Source organism: Ictidomys tridecemlineatus, chromosome 4 (genome assembly GCF_052094955.1).
Source record: "Ictidomys tridecemlineatus isolate mIctTri1 chromosome 4, mIctTri1.hap1, whole genome shotgun sequence".
Lineage (NCBI taxonomy): Eukaryota > Metazoa > Chordata > Mammalia > Rodentia > Sciuridae > Ictidomys > Ictidomys tridecemlineatus.
This window is the reverse complement of record NC_135480.1, coordinates 74,835,661-74,854,676: the sequence shown is the minus strand read 5'-3', so window position 1 is coordinate 74,854,676 and position 19,016 is coordinate 74,835,661. Positions and strand designations below refer to the sequence as shown.

The following is a 19,016-nucleotide window of genomic DNA, read 5'->3' as shown; positions in this document are numbered from 1 at the left end:
TCACACACTTAAATTTAAGGCATTGTTTTAGTGGAATATAAAAATGTGAAAAGAATTGTATCTCATGACATTTTTATTTTTCTTTAAAGATTAGGAGTTTGGCATTGTTCAGCTCAAATAAACTAACTTCTGAACCTTGTTATATAATATAAGCCCTGTATCACTAAAGTGCAAAATTTCAGTATATTCCATTATCTGTGTATTTGTGAGATAGCTTCCAATTTATAATTGTAATAGTTCAGATTGTTTTAAATCTGGTATGGATCACAAAGCATGTTAGCCATTCAACTTCCATTTATTAGAGCTGCTATAGATAGAGGAATGTTCCTCAAAGTGTTTAATTAGGGAAATGATGGGAAGAGGATAGGGCCCTGGAAGATGAACCAGGCAGAGATGCACAGAAATTAAGCAACATTTTAAATCTTCAGTGCGGACCTTCCCTTGAACTTCAGATATATATCCCACTGTGCTTAAGATAGAGCCCAACAGCCATCTCAGACTTACACTTAACATGTCAAATTCCTATGCTTCCTATCAGCGTGCGCATGCGCACTCACACACACACACACACACACACACACACACACACACACACACCCACCCCACATCTATGCCTCCTGAAGTCTTCATCTCAGCCAATGGCATCTCCATACTTTCAGATTTTCAGATTCTAGGTATCATGCTTGAATCATCTCATACTCTACAACCCACTTATCATCTCTATCCCCACATATACCCAGAAAACAATCACTCTTTACCATCTTCACCACTACCACTTTGGTCCAAATCATTATTATCTCTTTCCTGAATTATTGCAATAACTTTCTGACTGTTCTTTTATCACCTTGACTCCCAGATATTTCATTTTCTCATGCCAGTTCATGTTTCTCATTGGCTCACAATTCTCACTGTCTACAGTTTGAACCTTGTGATCTCCCTGCCTGACCACACTGTACTCTGATCCCCTACAGTTCTCTCCAGCCAACTCAGTCTCCTCGAAGTTCTCCAGCTCCTTGTCAGACATATGTATGCCTCAGGATCTTGATGTTTCACTTGCTGGTTTTCATGTTTAAAATTCTTCTGAGATAGAGCCCCCTACGTTACCTCTTTCTGGTCTTTTCTCAAATGATACCTTTTTAGTGGAGCCTTCACCATCCAACCTATTTGACTCTGTCCCCAACCCCAGTATACCCTAGTCTCCTTCCCTGCTTTATTTTTCTCCATGACATTTTCACCAGGTAACATAGTATTATTTACATTTTACTTATTTTTAGCTTGCTGTTTATTTCTTCCCAGTGGAATGGGAAAGCAAGGATATTTTATTCTAGTTGCTAGACCAGTTCCTAGAAAATTATAGGCATTAGATTTTGATGTCGTTGTTGTTGTTAAATGAATGAGATGAGATGAGTGATTTCGGTGTGAGTAGAAGAGAAGTGATGAAGGGACAGATAGCTCTGAAAGACTTGGTAAGCCTGCAAGTACCTGCTGAAGGGGCAATAAGAGACTAGGCTTATTCCTTCACTTAATACAGGGACCTTAACAGAAATTTCATAGTATACACAGTGCAGTGCTTGCAAGGAGGGCTACATAAACTTGGTCATGGTTATAGAATAGCTGGTAATTTTGTATGAAAAGATTTTGCAAGGTTAATTCTAGCATCTATGCTTTGTCACTTGGAAAAATAGTGATTGACACATTTCTGTCACAGTTTGGCAGGGCAAAGGAGTGAAGAGATCAGATCAAAGAGTTTCAGAACCATTGCCAGGGGGCCAGATGGGTTCCTAAAAACTGGAGAAAACCTTGTGCACTAGAATGTCAACTTACTCTGATCCTGGTCCTAGGATGTTGTTCTCCTTGGCCTTCAAAACCAGCTAATTTCATTAAGAGCTCAGTGTCCTTTTGACCATTATAGCAATCATATAATTTGATTGTTTTCTTTTAGATCATTGTACAAGATTCATATTTGCTTTTGTTTTTATATTTTTAGACTGTTACATAGACATATAGAGAATATCATTGTAGCACTTTTAGATCTTCTGATTATACCAGGACCAAAAAGCATGTATTGTTTGGAATAAATTGATTCTGAGGGATCATTTCTTAATTGTGAGAATGATTACAAAAGCATAACATTCCAGTCCGAAACTTATTGTAATAGGTATGTACATACCTGTGTTAGAATAACGTTAATTTTCTCTCCTAATGAATTTCTATTGATTATTTACTGGGAATGAAAGTGGAATACAGAGTAAGTGCATCAGTGTGCAGCAGTATCATGAATATATGAGAATGTACTTTAGAGGAAGAAGAAACCTTAATCTGAGTTTATTTTCACCATAGTGTCATGAGCTCTTACTCGATCCAAAAAGTGAAGAAATAGCCCTCAAGTTTCACAACATCAAAACATGACTAACCTGCTCTCCAGGATTTTCAATGCCAGGTGGAGACTGAAGAATGAAGACACACCATGATAAATACTCATGGTGTAGGATAGGGAAAATGTTGTGGGATCATGCAGAAGGGGGTAAATGATTTCAGCTGTCAGGACAGGGAAGGCTGAGATTTCAGGGCATAAACGAAGGGCACACAGTTCACTCATCAGGAGCCATGAGGAGGGTATTCAGGATCTGGGAACTGAGATTTAAATCACAGGGAAATCCAGAGAGTAATGCAAGATGTGTTTTAGGATGGAGGAGTGTTCAGTGTGGTTGGCCATGAAGTACTTTAAGGGAGTGTCAGGAAAAGTAGAAGAGTGCAGAAAAACCATCAGGAGTCCAAATGAGGAGCAAGGAAGGGCTGAAGTAGAGCAGCAGCCAATGCTGATGGAGTGAAGGAAGCAGAGTTAAAAGCCACTTCTGAAGGGGAAGTGTTGGTGGGACATTGGAAATTCTTTACATGAGGGAGCGCAAACTGAGTTGGAAGATGACTGAAGGTACTGTTCTGAGCAGTTGTGTTGTTGGTGATGTCATGAGCTAGTCTGGGGAACAGAGGAGGAGTAGGACCTGGAGTACTGGATGCCTAAGAAGGGGAGTTTTCCAGAAGCAATAACGGAAGTGTCTTATAGTGTCCAAGCTGGTGTCCTTATTTCAAAATAAGGAAGCTGAGGCTTGTAATAGTGCATTGACTAATCTGAGATTCACAAAGCTAGTTGCTAAAGGTCAGAATGGTTAAAAAGGTATTCTCAGTTTAATAGAAAACCCGCTGTGCTTCCTACCATTGGTTTTATGCCTATGTGAAAGATTCACTGCTTGATTGTGTCTGCTGAGAGCATCTATAGAGCCTTAATTATGAAGTGAAAGTGTCATTAAATACACATTATGACTGTGATGTTTGTGTGAATTTTTAGCTGAATCTTTGACATCAAATGGTCCATTTCAGTCTGTTACAAAAGACAGCCAGGGTTTCATTTAATTTAAGGAATTATTACAGGAAGGGTTCTTAGAGATCAGACACACGAATTTCATTTAACACATAAGAAAACTAATACTCAGGGAGAGAAATACATTTGTTTAAAACTGCTCTGATTTGTTCAAGGCTTCCAGTGATTAAAATTAAGACCCATGTCTTCTGATTCTTCAAGTTAGTAGATTTTCCCATAAGGCTCCTGGAACTATTACTGCAGCCATTGTATTAATTTCTGTGATTTGGTTGGTTGCTTGGTCGTTGGAACACCTCTTGAAACTGGAAACTGAGTCATGAGCACATTTATTGCACTGTGGTGTGTGTTTGAGGACTAAGAGAAGGGGTCCTTACTTGGTGAACTGGATCATTTTCAGTGCAGATTCTCAGTATAGTTTTCTGTGGTATAGAAGTTCCTCCTGGTCAAAAAACTGTATTAACTGCACAAATCACGAAGCCTGGACTTCACCAGTCATTCGGTAATTGTGTTAGACAAATGATCTATGCCAAAGGAAGTTTTTAAATTGTAGTCATGTTTTAAGTAAATTTACTCAGGATGAATTCATCACTCTCCACTCTGCTCAGAAGTAGCCATTCACAAAGTCACATGTTTCTCACACTTTGATTAAGAAATGGCAGAGAGGGCTATCAGCTGATAAAGGAGGGATTAAATGTGAGTGCTAGAAATGCTCTGATCTGAATGTGACCCCTGGCTGGAATGCCAAAAACACAAACTTTCTAAATGGGCTAGCCCAGTGACCTCCATATACAAAGGTCTTTTCTTTCCAGAAATAAGCTAGCTTCTTGGTTCTGATGTGACACACAAGCACAAATGCACACGTGTATGCATGCACATGCGCACATACACACTTCCCCCTTTTTTAAAAACGGTGCTGGGAATTGAACCCAGAGCCTTGCACTAGCTAGACAAATACTCTATCAAGGAGCTATCCCCAGCCCTCCTTTATGATTCTTTACGAAGGTGTAAAGTTATCCCTTGCTCTTTGCACTGTGTCATATATTGAAATGTAAAATTTCTATTCTTGAGAGCTTCCTACTCTGCTCTGAAAACCTCTTGACAAGCAGATTATTGAATAACCCATGACTTTGCTCTTCATCTGATTAGATCTCTGAAAGAGATCATAAGACATCCTTTAAAAAGCCTAGAGGCCTTTGGAGTTCAGAGTGATCACAGAGGGCTTTTTTCCCGCCAATCCTCTTGATATGTCATGGCCTTTCCTGAACAGTATCAAAGGAAATTGCTGTTTGCATCAGTCATTTAAAAAAAATTAAAACTCATTTGGAAAAAATGAAAGTTCATCTGTGGGTTGTATGTCATATGAAAAGTATTTTACCCCTTTCTTTCATTGACTGTATAACTGTGGGAAATTAAAAAAAATTCTTTTGTGGTACAAGCTAGGTAAGAAATGCTTTAGGAGTGTTATGTGCTGTCTTTGATTAAAAAGTTCTTCTTTCCAGAATATCCAGTTGGGCATATAGGCACCTAGACTAGAATTGAAACTATAGAATTTCATCAACTTTCACTGGTACATAGGGGTCCTTCACCTCCTCATAATGTCCCTGTGAACATAATCAACACAACACTAAATTTAATTTACACTAAAGTTCACCATTGCAAAATCTTGTGCTCGAAATTTTTGTATTCTAAGGGGTATATTAACGTATATTTTCTTGGATATACCTCAGTTTCAGCAATTTGTTCTTTTCAAAAAAATGTATCACATACCCAATTTGTTTTACTTTATATTCTTCATAAGACTCTTAACATAAAGTTTCAAATCAAAAAGACTGTCTGGTTGCACACTTCTGGGGTTTTTGTGTTCCTAAAATATGAGCCCAGTTTTCATTAGTTCCTGTCCTCAGTTAACACAGAAGTAAATGATGTGATTTTGTTAACTTTTGTTGCTTGGTTAAAATATCTGCAATTTTTCTTTTTGTCAAAATCTTTAGCCTGAGACTATGATTGAAAATATGTATCATACTTTCTATTATATTTTTAACCTGCTGAAGAAATACATACTAATTAGTACTAAGGTACTGAACTGGGTGCTTCATATATATTAATTTATTCCATCCATAAGACAACCCTGTGGTACATTTTCTTATAGCCCTTTTGCTGATGAGGAGCACTTAGGATGTTTAAGAAACTTTCCAATATTCACTTAGAAAACTAAGCATCAGAAAAAAACTGATTGTAGCTGATTAAGACTAATTCTAAAACCAGTCTTCATTCTATTTTTAAAAATTACTCATTCATTTTTTTTGCAACATCTGGAGGTTTTCCTTACACAATAGATTGTGGACTACTTGAAGGAATATATGATACCATCTAGCTCATTATTGTATTTTGAGCATGTACCAAAGATTGCTATCATTATAGTAGATGTCCAATAGACATCTGTTAAGTTGGATCGAATAGGATGTTCCTGGCACATAAACCTGGAGGAGAAAGAGTACAAGACTATGGTTTAGTAGTTGAAAGTATTCAAAGTTAGTAAATGACTATGGGCTCTAGTTTCAAGTGACTCAGGTTTGAATTCTGATTTTGCAAGCTTACTATTTGTTTAATTTGAGCCAGTTACCTAGATTTTCTAAGTCTCACTTTAAAATGAGACAAATGACCATGCATGATATTGTATGCCTATAATCCCAGCAACTTTGGAAGTTGCAGGAGGACTCTAAGTTCGAGGCTGGGCTTAGCAATTTAGTGAGGCTCTGAACAACTTAATAAAACCTATCTCAAAATCAAAAATAAAAAAAGGCTGGAGATGTAGTTCAGTTGTAAAGTGCCCCTGCGTTTAATAGCCATTGCCAAATAAATTGAAATAAAAACAAAATAAGAATAATGACTGAGAATGTAACTCAGTGGTAGAATGCTTGTCTTTCACATGCCAGACCCAGATTTTGATTCCCAGAATTGCAAAAAATAAAATAGAGTGTGGATAATACCTTTATGATCATTTATGCAGGTCATATTTCTTTATTGTTAGTAAATATACAATTATTACTACTTTTAATTAAAGTAGATTTCGAATGCCTTTTTAACACACTACATAATTTGTTTATTAATTTGCCTTTTCAGTAAAATAATGTAAGCCTTATGACAGCAGGGATTTTTATGTTTGAGTCATTATATCCCAAATGTTCAGAATAATGTTGTCCAATAGAACATCCTGTGTTGATTCAAATGTTCTCAATTGGCATCATCTAATGCAGTAGCCACTAGCCATGTGTTTTATCAAACACTTGTAATGTAGCTATTGTGACTAAGAAACTGAATTTTAAATTTTATTTAGTCATAATTAATTAATTAGCCACACAAAGCTAGTGGAATACTATATTAATACATTTCTAGAACATTACATGGTGCATAGTATTTTCTCAGTTAATACTTGTTAAATGAATTAATTTTCTTCTTGTGCTCAAAAGATTAAAAACAAAACTGCATGATTATATATTTAGCACACTTTTTAAAGACTAGAAATAAGACTTTATTGAGTGACTTGTTCTTATTGGAGCCCACATGAAGTTCTAATATTTTATTCAGTTCCAATTGTAAAGAGTTTCTGAATTATATTTCTTCTTGATGCAGGTCAAGAGAGATTTGGAAACATGACAAGAGTCTACTACCGAGAAGCTATGGGTGCATTTATTGTCTTTGATGTCACCAGACCAGCCACATTTGAAGCAGTTGCAAAGTGGAAAAATGATTTGGACTCAAAGTTAACTCTCCCTAATGGCAAACCAGTTTCTGTGGTTTTATTGGCCAACAAATGTGACCAGGGGAAGGATGTGCTCATGAACAATGGCCTCAAGATGGACCAGTTCTGCAAGGAGCATGGTTTCGTAGGATGGTTTGAAACATCAGCAAAGGTAATGTGGCTTTAGAGGATGAGCATATTATAGGCAAGATTCTCAAAGAAAATGCACATGATCATTATCATCATTATAATAATAGTAATAATAATACATGTTTGTCTGGTAATAAAGGGTTCCAAATTACTTTATAAAACTTTTTCTTATCTTAAGGCAGTGAATGGGACAGAATGGGACATATTAAGGTGATTGTGACTGAGGGATCAAATCCATTTGTACATTCTTATATTGATAATAGTTAATAACTATTCAATTTTTGAGCACCTACTGTGTGCCAGGCATGCTTAAATGCATTTTTGTATTTAGTCCTCACAAAAGATCTATTAGGTAAGTATGAATTTGAAAGAAATGAGCCTTAAATTCAGTGCCATTGCCTTATACATAAATTTAGACAATTAATAGTTAATGTGTTTAGCTGTATGTCAGGAATTGTACTTTGCCCTAGAAATGAAAAGATGGCAATAATATAGAACTATCACATTGAGAAATCTGGAATAGTGGAGTGACATGGCAGTACAAATGTGGACAGCATCATGCAGCCAAGTACAGCTGAAGCCTCCTGGGAAGCATGAAGTAGCAGATGTGGGAACAGAGGAAGGGCTAGAAGATGCAGGATCCTATGTGGCATGATGAGGGTATGTACTTCCCTTTATGCCCTGTAATGCTGTCTGCTTCATTAGATGCATGGATTTTTTTTCTGCTCTTTATATATATATATATATATATTTAAATTTCAGTATCTAAGAAAGAAAAACTTTCATGGTAAATTTTAAAATTAATTTTATTTTCTGGTTGACATGTATTGCTTATATTTATGAGGTACAATGTGATGCTTTGATTCATGTATGCATTGGGTTATGAGCATTCTGATATTTTTTACATTATGATTGCAATCCATATAGTTTCATAGATTTGTGGAACACAAATATTTACATTTTTGTAAAGCACAGGTACTGTGCTACTTGTTTTGGATTTGGCTGTGAATAAGATACATTTCTGTCTCTTTACTTATGGAATTTACACTTATTTTGCACATTTGTGCACAGAATCAAAGAATGGTTTGAAAATATAACTTGAATGGGAATCATTCAAAACTGGGTATTTTATTGCACAGTAGAGTGTTTATAGATATTGATAATTTACTGTATTCTTCAAAAAGCCACAAGAATGGTTTCTGGAATGCTTTTATCACAAAGAAATGATAAATGTTTGAGGAGAGATGTGTTTGCCCAGATTTAAACATTACATGTGCCCTTGTGGGAAAATTATGAGACCTTGCTCTAGAATACAAGTAAAAGGGACTGGAGAGAGAAACTTTGAGATTATCACTAAAGTGAGAAAACCATCAGAATAAAACCACTGCTTGGATTGGGAGATGATAGAGGAGGTGGCAGTACACCTTTCAGAAACAATGGGCATGATCATTTATTTGAGGCATTTCTTACAGAATCTCAATGCCTGCTGTCTCTCTGCAATCATTAAGCTGCTCTTAGGTTTAGAAAGTTGTTTTCCCTCGGTTTCTAATATTCTTGTCTTCTTTCTGAGGTTCCAGTGATCAAGCTAGCTTTCCCCCCTCTTTCCTTTAAAAGTTCCTAATTTCCCCTATTTCTTAGGACATAGTACCCATCATTTTCTATTTCTTGGCTGTCATTGAGACTTTTGATTCATGTGTTTCAAGAATTTATTACTGTGAAGACAGACAGGTGGAAAACAATTCAGATATTAAAAGTGGCAGAAATGTAACAAATTTGAAATTTTATAGTATGAATTTTTTCTTGAACATTAGCTTGGATTTTCCTTTTTAATTCCAAAATGTGGATGAATTCATTTATTCTACTTTTCCCTTATCTGCACACTTAACTTCACAACTTCTGCATTTTCTTTGAGTTCTTTAGTTTCATAAAAAAGAGTCACTTTCCAGTTCAAAAGCCTACAGGCCTAGTGGAGAAAGGAGGATTTTGGAAAACTCCTTTTCTCAGTTGTTTACCTTAAATTTTAAGGGAAAACTAGATTGAATGATATTTATGGATAGGAGAGATTGTCTTCCTTTATTCATTCATTAAAAAAATGTCATTGAGTGTCGGCTTTGTGTCAGCCACTGAGACAGAAACTTGCAAAACAGAGTCTTTGGCGGGGGTGTGCGTGCTGGGGTTGTGGCTCAGCAGTAGAGCACTCACCTAGCATATGTAAGGCGCTAGGTTCAATCTTCAGCACCACATAAAAATAAATAAATAAAATAAGGGTATTTTGTTCAACTACAACTAAAAATAAAATATAAAAAACATCTTTCCTTCATGGATAGCAACAAGTAAAACTTACAGTGTTTTGGATGGCGATTAAATGCTAGTAAGAATAAAGAGAAAGGAAGAGGTCTGTGAATGTATGGAGGGGAAGATTGACATTGCTTTTGGGTCAAAGAACTTCTCAACATTTTCTTTTTACTTCACCCCAACATTCTTTGTTCAGCCACTGCAGTGTCAAACCCTATATGCTTAAGGACATGATGTTCATTAACTTAAGGTCTGGCTAACCCTCCTAGTTGGATACTGCATTTCTAATCCTCCAAATCCCCACTAGTGTGAACTTTGAAGAGAAGCTTTGTACAGCGTGGGAGAGGGGACATGGAATTTCACAAGCTAAGAGAGTACAAGACCTCATTGTAAAAGACAGAATCCACATTCAACATCTCTTCTCTCTCCAAATAACTGCTACTGAGGTTGTCGTTCTGAATAACTAATGAAAATATTTGGCCAGTGCCAGGTTAGTATTCAGACTCCACACCTGGAAACCCAGGAACAATACTGCAGCAATGACAAAGTAGAGTTTTGAGCTGTTCAAAAGTCTTTTCAAAGATCTATGTAAAGTTAGCCAGGGACAGTGGTGCATGTTTGCAATCCAAGCAGCTTGGAAGGCTGAGGCAGGATGATTGAGAGTTCAAAGCCAGCCTCAGCAAAAGTGAGGTGCTAAGCAACTCAGTGAGACCTTGTCTCTAAATAAAATAGAAAATAGGGCTGGGGATGTGGCTCAGTGGTCGAATACCCCTGAGTTTATCCTGGATACCCAAATAAAAAAAATCTATAATAAAATTCTTCTAACTTTCTGACTTTAACATCACAACATTTACAAAATTGAAGCCCAGATAAAAGTATCTGCCTGAAGCTAAAATAGCAGCATTTGAGGACAGCTTACCAATTCCTTCTTTGATTACATTTGGGATGAGGGAATATCTCCCATAGAGAGCTTTCTGCTAGAAAGTGAATCTGTTAATAATTAGAGAACTCTTGAGTGATATCACAATCATGCTGGTGATTAACATATGATTTTCCTTTCTTGGATCTCTGAACATCTAATGAGCCAAAGGTTATAGCCTCTGGCTTTGTCCCCATGGGCACACCCTGAGTAAATCCTTTGGGTGTCATCAACAGCGTGACCCTCTCTGAAACTGAAGCTAACAAAGCATTACAGGAGTTTGTTGTTGAAATTATCCTCTGTCCTGCTGCAGTGCTGAGGTAAATTTACCCTTTTGTTCTTCCATATTCTGGAGTAACTTCTCATGAGAGTTTTCATGCCTGTTGCTGTTGCTGGAACAATAATGTAGCCCCTGGCTGGATACTGCATTAAGAGAGAGAAAAAACACATAGATGTCTTCTGGTGCATCTGATTTTTCACTTTATCTCTTCCAATATTAAAACTCAGGAAAAGAAAAGAAAATAGTATTTCCTACATCAGGTTTTCAACTTTTGCATTTTTTTCTTTCAGCTATATTTCTTTGAATTATTTTGTAGACAATATATCACTGGGATCCTCATATATCTCAATTTGCCCAAATTGCTTTTGGGTCAAAGAACTTTCTCAACATTTTCTTTTCCCTTTACTCTGAAATTCCTGGTTTATACCTGCTTTCCTAGTGGAATATTAATAACATTATCCAAACATTCCTGGTTTGTAATTTGCATTTTTATGGTTGCCCTATAGATCAGGAATTTGATTCATTTTACTCTCATTATCATAGCTTTACTCTTAAAATGAATATTTTGTGTATTCCTATGCTTGTGTGTAGACTTCATAACATGCTTTAGTATATATGTCTTTCAGGGTTATTCCCTACCCTGTTCTTGTTAATGAATCCTCAGAGTTTGGAGTCTTGTCATCTGGGCCCATTTCAGAAGACAACTAGAACCTGCTACCTGCTAACCAATTTACATGGTTAATTCTTGATGCACCTAGTCTGAATCTCACCTAGGTCTAGCTTTTGTGTATTTGATGTCTAGACACCCTTACCCACCTTCTAGAGTTATAAATACTAAGAGAATGTATGTGGAGTCCCCAGATGCATTATGTCCGATCCCACAAAACACACACACACACACACACACACACACACACACACAATTTACTGTACCCATAACCTATCTGCTGGCCTGAGTTTTCTCATCTTAGTGGGTGCTGATGCACACAACAACCACACTCCAGTGGAAAGTCTGTTTCTATATTTTAGCCTTTTCCAGTTTATTTTATTCTGCTCATAAGGTGCAGTACTTCAGGTGTGGCTATGTTCAGAATTAAGGATAACAAGGAATTACCAGCGTAGCTGGGAAATAATGGAGCAAAGTATATCTAGGTAACAGTGAGAACAAGAATCAAATTCACATAAAGAATCTGCAGTTAGCCCTGGTCTTGCTTCCCTCTACCTCAATTCCTACCCCTGAAAGATGCCCTTGATTATTTCTAACCTCCTTATTCTGACTTTTTAGGTACACCTTCTCTCCCAGAATGTTCTGAGAGCAGTGGGTGTTCTGGTAAGAAACGTTCTTACATTAAATTGTACTCAATTTTGGTCTCTCCTCTGAAGCTAAAAGAAAAAAAAAATATTGATGTGTGTCGTTCTGCTGAGAATAATGAATATGCTCCATTGTGTTCTCACTGAGATGGCATTAGTTGTTTTAGGGGCTGCAGTGATCATTTCAGACTACTGATTTTTGACTTTCTAGCAAATTTTAAACACATTTATTGTATTTGGGGAATTTCTAGCTTACCTGCATAGGAAGAACCCATAAGACTCGTTACTTTTGCTTCATTTGCTGCTATGGCACAGACATATAACCTAAATTCCACCAATTATATGAGTTTGGAAGTAAGCCACTAGATGAACAAAGCAAATGCAGAGTCCATTTCCTGGGGGAAGGGGTGGCAGAAAAGACCTCCAGTTTTGAGAGACAGCAGAGGTTATGAGGTCCTGTGCAGGACACAGAAACAATCACCGCTAGACCCAGGTACTCAAGTTGAGTTCTTGGAGCTTCACAGATAACAGGACCTAGTGTTCCATGGTGGCTGGGAACAGTTTTCTTCCTTCTTAGGACTCTTTCCTGTGGGTTTGACTTTTCTGCAAAGTTACAACTGAAGCTATTTCTCTAGATGTCTGAATCATTCTATAAGCTACCCAATCTTCCTTGAATAAACTGTTATATTTAATTATCCAGCATCAGCTTTTTACTTCACAAATGAGAATTTGGGTTGCTATACATGGTGCAATCAATTTTTAGAAAACTAATTTAAGCCACCACTATTCTTACTGTAGGGCTTCCTAGGACTTGAATATTCCTGATGTACATTCTCAACCTACAGTAATAATATGGCTGTTTTTCTTGAAGTTTGCTATATGTTACCTTTGTGCAAAAATTTGTATGTTTAAGAATTCTTTCAATCATTATCACAGCCCCATAGAATAATAATATTATTGTTTTAAAGAAAAAGAAAGAATTGAGGTTTAGGAGACTTCCTTAAAGATATATATTTGCTATTTTATTTCTTTGATTCTAACATTCACTTTTTTTTTATTCATTCCTGTGTTCATCTTTCAAATTCAAGATGTGCTCTATAATCAATCTGGATTTCTAAAATGATGGTGTGACTTACAAATGATATCTTGGTTTTGTTTTTTTACTGTCTCCTCCAAGAGGAGACTGTACCATACAGTGGTTCCCAAATGTTTGGGGCATGTTGAATGCTTAGCAGAGTAATAGGAATTCTGGCCTGGAATTCTTTTGTAAAAGGAAAGTTTTCTGTGTTTCATTAAGTTTAGTGAGCTGTTTTATTACTATTTTTTAAATTGCTCTGCAAGCTGAAACACACAGCAGTTAAAATTGGCTAGTTTTCCAGAAGCTACTTGAAGGGCAGTATCACACATCATTTATTTTATAGGCTTCCAGAAAATATACAGTTATAAAATAATGCATTTATAGAAACTGGAAATGCATAGATAATTGCATTTGGGTATGGGTAGATATTCTAATTCCTTTTTTAATGGATTGAATATGGCACATTATTTTTAAAAATTATTTTATGTTTAAATTGAGTAGTGGTCTATCTCTGAGTGTTTCCATTTTGTATATGTCAATATATGAAAAAACCCTTTATAGTCACTGTGCATTCATTGATTAACACGATAGGCATGAAGTGACTTTCGTTTCTGCATCTGTGCTGTGAGTGATGTGTATTATACCTACAGTGTATTCGAAGAAAGGTGCTTGCTCTACTTTTTATCATGTCACTGTGTAAAATAGATATTCCAGGATTTAGGTATCTCCAAAGAATTTATATGGGGTTGTAGGATGTGACTTTTCTATCTTCTTTGGCTACAGCATTTTTAACCTTGTATTTTTAGCTTATCTGGTTGGAACTGGTAGTACTTAAGGACATTAAAAAAAGAGAGACCAATATGAAATCTAAACTCAGAGCAAAGTTAGAAGGCATAATTTAAAGGAAACTATGGCTGTGTTTAATAGTCATGATCAGTTCACATAATGACCAGCAGTCTGTAGTACAACTATTTGAATCATTGCTTCTGACAGCTTCTTAATGCCCTGCTTGAAAAATGGAAACGTTTCCTGATGTTGGAAATAGCTTAAGCAGAAAAGTCTCAAACTCAGGCTACTCATCCGCTTAAGGATCAGTATAAATTAATGATAATGTTTTTATTTATATCTTTAGCTAATTGGTTTTCTGGAGATGATCTAGGTCTATGCTTATAATTTGCTAGGTAATATGAGATCCAGCTATGAATAAGGCATTATAGGAGACTAGATATGTACCGCCAGAAGCTATAACTATAGCTTGGTGTATAGAAAGAAGGTGGTGTTACATAGGTCATTCTGTCCTGTGTGCTTCACATTTTCATAACTTTGAGCTCAGATCTTCCATTTCATGATTAGACAATTATAGTAATGCATTATCAGACTTCACTAAGACTACACAATTCAGTAGTACGTGTTGCTAAAAACTTAACATGCCGAGGGATCATTTTGATTTTGTTAATGTCTAGTTCAGAAACCTTCCGTGGGTCCTACTTCTTAATTATTAAAATTTATACAACTTAGGATAGGTATCAGCAATTTTGGTCTATAGGTCAAATATGGCTTGCCTTCTCTATTATAAGTAAAATTTTATTGGAGCTCCTCTATGCTCATTGAAAACAAAGATACATATTATCAATGGCTACTTTTCTGCTATAACTATAGAGCTGAGTAGTTTCAACAGAAACCTTGTGGCCTACAAAGGCTAACTCATTTACCATTTGATCCTTGGCTCTGAAGTTTGTCACTGATGACTTAGAATACAAATAGCTTCTTTTTAGCCAGGCAATGTTCTATGGCTTTATATGCTTTAGTTCATCTCACAAACAAACTTCTATTATTTTTCCTCTTTACAGATGAAGAGACTAAAGATTAAATTAGAAAACGTAAACAAATAGCTCAAGGGCTCATAATTGGTATGTAGTAGGCTTGAGATTTTAAGACTAATGTGCTCGCAGTACCACCCCACCACCCAGTCACCACCTTTACTACCATGTAATTTGTCCCTGTCTGAGCTTATACCATAACTATGTCTTGAGCAATTGTATGGTAGATCAGGGACTAGGATAGGTATGTGAAAAAAAATGTGGAGGCATAAAGTCTAGTGAAAAAGAGAGATGTAAATAGGTCTTCTAGGAAATGTGATAAAATAGAGCAATTCACCTGGAGTTGTTAATGGGCAAAACAAGGAAAGCCTTTGCCCACGTATGCTTTTTTTCCCCCAGCTATTGTCAGACATCTGCCTTTTCCTCATCTCTGTGCTTATGTTCATAGTACTTTTTCCAGCATGGGATGTATAAGATGTTTGATGTTATGTTCTGAGTTCAACTTTGCACAATGAAGTTCACTTTGGGTATGAAAAAAGAAAGATAGAAATCTCCTCCCCCTCTACCCACTGACTTTAGAAATAAGGGGTGTTCAGAAATTAAACCTAGTGCACTCAGAGACAAGCCAGTTCACTTTCCAGATGTCTCCTTCCTCCCAGAGACATTAGAGAACAGGTCTATGAGGATTCTTTGTTCTCAGAGAAGATCAAGACAGGTTTTTCACTGCCCCCACAACTCCCAACAAGAAAGAAGCAGACCCAATGGGGCACAAAACACTTTTCAATGGCTGTTTTTAGTATTATTTAATTGTGGTCCAGTGGAAATGATTTTACTCATCCCAACAGGGGATATTTTCAATGTCTACAAATATATTTGCTCATTAGCACCTATTAGGCTATGAAGTCCTACTGACACCCAGTGGGTAGAGGCCAGGGCGTCTACATTTACACCCTTCTGAACATCCTACTTTTCACAGCATATACCTACCTTGTTCCCACTCAGCAAAGAATTATTTAGCCTGAAAGGCAGCAGAGCTTAGTTTGGGAAACCCCAGATACTATGCTTTATATTAGAACTTTGCAAACTCTCTAAAGATACTATTTTTAAGAATTTTTTGTTACTTAGCATTTTTGTTTTAAGAGAAATTAAATAGGGTCATCTTTTGATTTTTTATATCATTACTAAAATACAGTTGAGTCTTGGGCTTAGAAGACTATCAAGGATTCTCAGACTGAGAGATTCATGCCAAGGGACATGGTTGGTCCTCACCCATCTTATAAATCATCCTCATTGAACTTTTGCATTTTTAGCAGTGTTATTCATCACCTCCATGCCTTTTTATATGGTGTTCCTTCTGCTTAGAATACCTTTCCCTTTCCATCTCTGCTGTTAGAAATTCTACAAACTTTTTATGTCTGTGTTTCTCTTCCATCCATATTATATCTAAAAATTTCCTTAGGAGTTTCTTCTCTCCCATCAGCAAGAAAACATGTTTTTCAAGCCAACCAAGTGGCTTAGCTCAGCCTTCTCTTCTGATGGGTCCCAGCCTAGAGATGAAACTGAAATGTGGGTACCTCTAAGTGACTGCATCCTTCTGCCCTCAGGCTTTTCCTCTTCTGGACCTGGACTTTAGGATTATTATGGAATCCAGAACCTGAGAAATAGCACTAAGAAGCATGAAGAGAGCTACTTTATCAAAGGTTGAAATGTGGGCTTTGACCAGGCAAATATATGCCAGTCTCTGACACAAGTCTGTGGCTTTGGGCATGAAATTTAATCAGGCAATACCTAGTTGTCTCAATGAAAAATGGGAATAATGCTTCATAGTGGTGTTGTTAAATATACATATTTAGTATGCAGTAAATTCCTGGTCTCTAAAAAATACACGTACATACAGTAATCGCAGACAACAGATTTCAAGAGCTCCATCACAGGTTATGTTAGGCTGCATAAAGTCCCCTGTTGACCTTGATATTCCGAATGGCTGGGAATAATCTTTTCTACCTTATGTACCTGCCTGTCACTCTTCCTCCAGGTCTCAACTTGAGCATCCTATTACTGACTTTTAAGTGGTCTCCCCTCCCCATACCACACTATGTCAAAATTATTTCTTTTAGGGCCTGGACCCTGAACTACACTGAGTGCTTCTGGTCATCACCTAGCACAATGGCTTGCACACAGAGGGCAATTGCTTGGTCAGTGTTTATTGAATGGAATGGGATTGTTTGCTGCACTGCCTTTCAAGGATTCTTTCAGAAGATTCTTTTACTTTGTTATTCTTTCTCTTGCCCTTTGTGGGGTATTTCTGTCCTTAGAGAACTCTGCAGAAGCAGAAAAATTAAATTACTGCTATATTTCCCAGAAGGACTCCAACATTATATAACTCCTTTCATCCAGAAATCTCTGTAGGCACATTGCACAGCAAAGAGATTATAGTGCCCTGCTGTGTGGATGGGGAAATAGAGAAGAAAAATGAAGGTGAGCTAAGCAGCCACCCCCCTAATGCCCCAAGTTTCCAACGGGGGACTTCAAATTCTTTGTTTGGTAATGCCACATAGCACCCCGTAAGATTCTAACATTAGCCAGTGGCTCTGATTACCCAACTTAGTCCATCTTCACATTTCAGGACCAGAATATTGCAGTATTTTTTTTTAAAATTGAAATCCTTGTTGTTTTATTTTATATACATACCTCATTGTTTTCAGCTGTTATCATTTGAGCCACACACAATGGCTATCATGTTTACCTTTTTTATTAATGATTTAACAGTGCTCCAGGGAGGCTTTTTGATGTTTTGCATTGAAGAAATCAGGCCTCAACTTCAGATATAATCAAATGCTCTATCAAATGACAGCAGTCTTGAATAAGCTTATGCTTCAGGGTCACCTGAGATGCTTGTTAAAATTGCAGTGTCTTGGTTCAACTCAGATATTTCCAGAGGGGATTAGAAATTTTTTTGAAAATACTTTTTTTTTTTTTTTGGTGATTTGGATTAATGAACTGGTTAAAATGCATTGTGCTGGATTTTATTGATTCATTTATTCAAGCATGCATTAATTCCAAAAGCATTCCTTGAATATCTACTATGAACTCAAGCAGGCACTTCACTAAGTACTGGGACACTGATGATAAAGGGCCCGGTTTCTTTTCATTAAAAAACTTCCAATCCTCTAAAGAAAACCCATAAACAAGTAGCCACAGTACATTTTGATATTCTATAAAACTTGGTGGCTTCTATAAGAGCTGTGAGAGCACTTGGAGGAACAGCTGATACCTCTACCTGAGAATGAAGCAGTTTCCTTGATGCTCGACCAGGGTCACTAAGGATGAGAGATGCTATAAGGGAAGACTCAAGGGGCTGCTGAGAAGAGCTTCTTTAATGGATATTGTGCAGTGAGACATTAGGAATCATCTTCAGGAACCCCTGGGTTGTTTTCAAAAGCAGACAACAAGCTTTTCATCTTTATTCTAAGATATCTTAGCAAGAACATGTTGCTATTGCAGAGTTACTAGCTTTATGACTCATCAGAAAATTGTCAGTGCAAGGCCATGATGAATCCATACTAATAAAAAGTAGCATTTATAAAATGCATGCTTATTTTTAACTAGATGTTGTCCTAGGGTTTTATTTCTTCCTTTCACTTAGTTCTCACAAACCCTCACAAAATAAATTTTGTTGTTATATCCATTTTACATATTAAGAAGTTAAGGCTTAGAGAAGTTAAATGATTTAACTGTAATTATATGGTTAGCAAGTAGCAGAGTTAGAATTAGAACCCAGCTCTCTGGTTTTGAATCCCACCTTCTCTACTTTTCTTATTTCCAAGTGTCTAAATAGTACTTGTATATTACTTTTTCTTTATTTATTAGATTTAGACATATTGATAACCTAATGATTCCCTGATTTGATGTAACATCCTAAACTAAGTCTATGAACCTTCTTTCTTTCCCCCACACATTTTCAACACTTTGTAAGTTTTGTTTTATTCTGTATATTTATTTGACTTATTTTTCAACTATTTTAATGTAATTTTAATTTTGG

At 36.6% G+C, this 19,016-nt stretch overlaps 1 protein-coding gene across 1 annotated transcript in view; it reads left to right on the top strand.

Annotated features, from left to right (window-relative positions):
- Positions 1–19,016, top strand: part of Rab38 (RAB38, member RAS oncogene family) — a 57,027-nt gene that overhangs the window by 14,142 nt on the left and 23,869 nt on the right. The window contains exon 2 of the mRNA XM_005339209.4: positions 7,013–7,293. Coding sequence (XP_005339266.1) covers positions 7,013–7,293 — 281 coding nt within the window. The remainder of the gene's footprint in view (positions 1–7,012; positions 7,294–19,016) is intronic.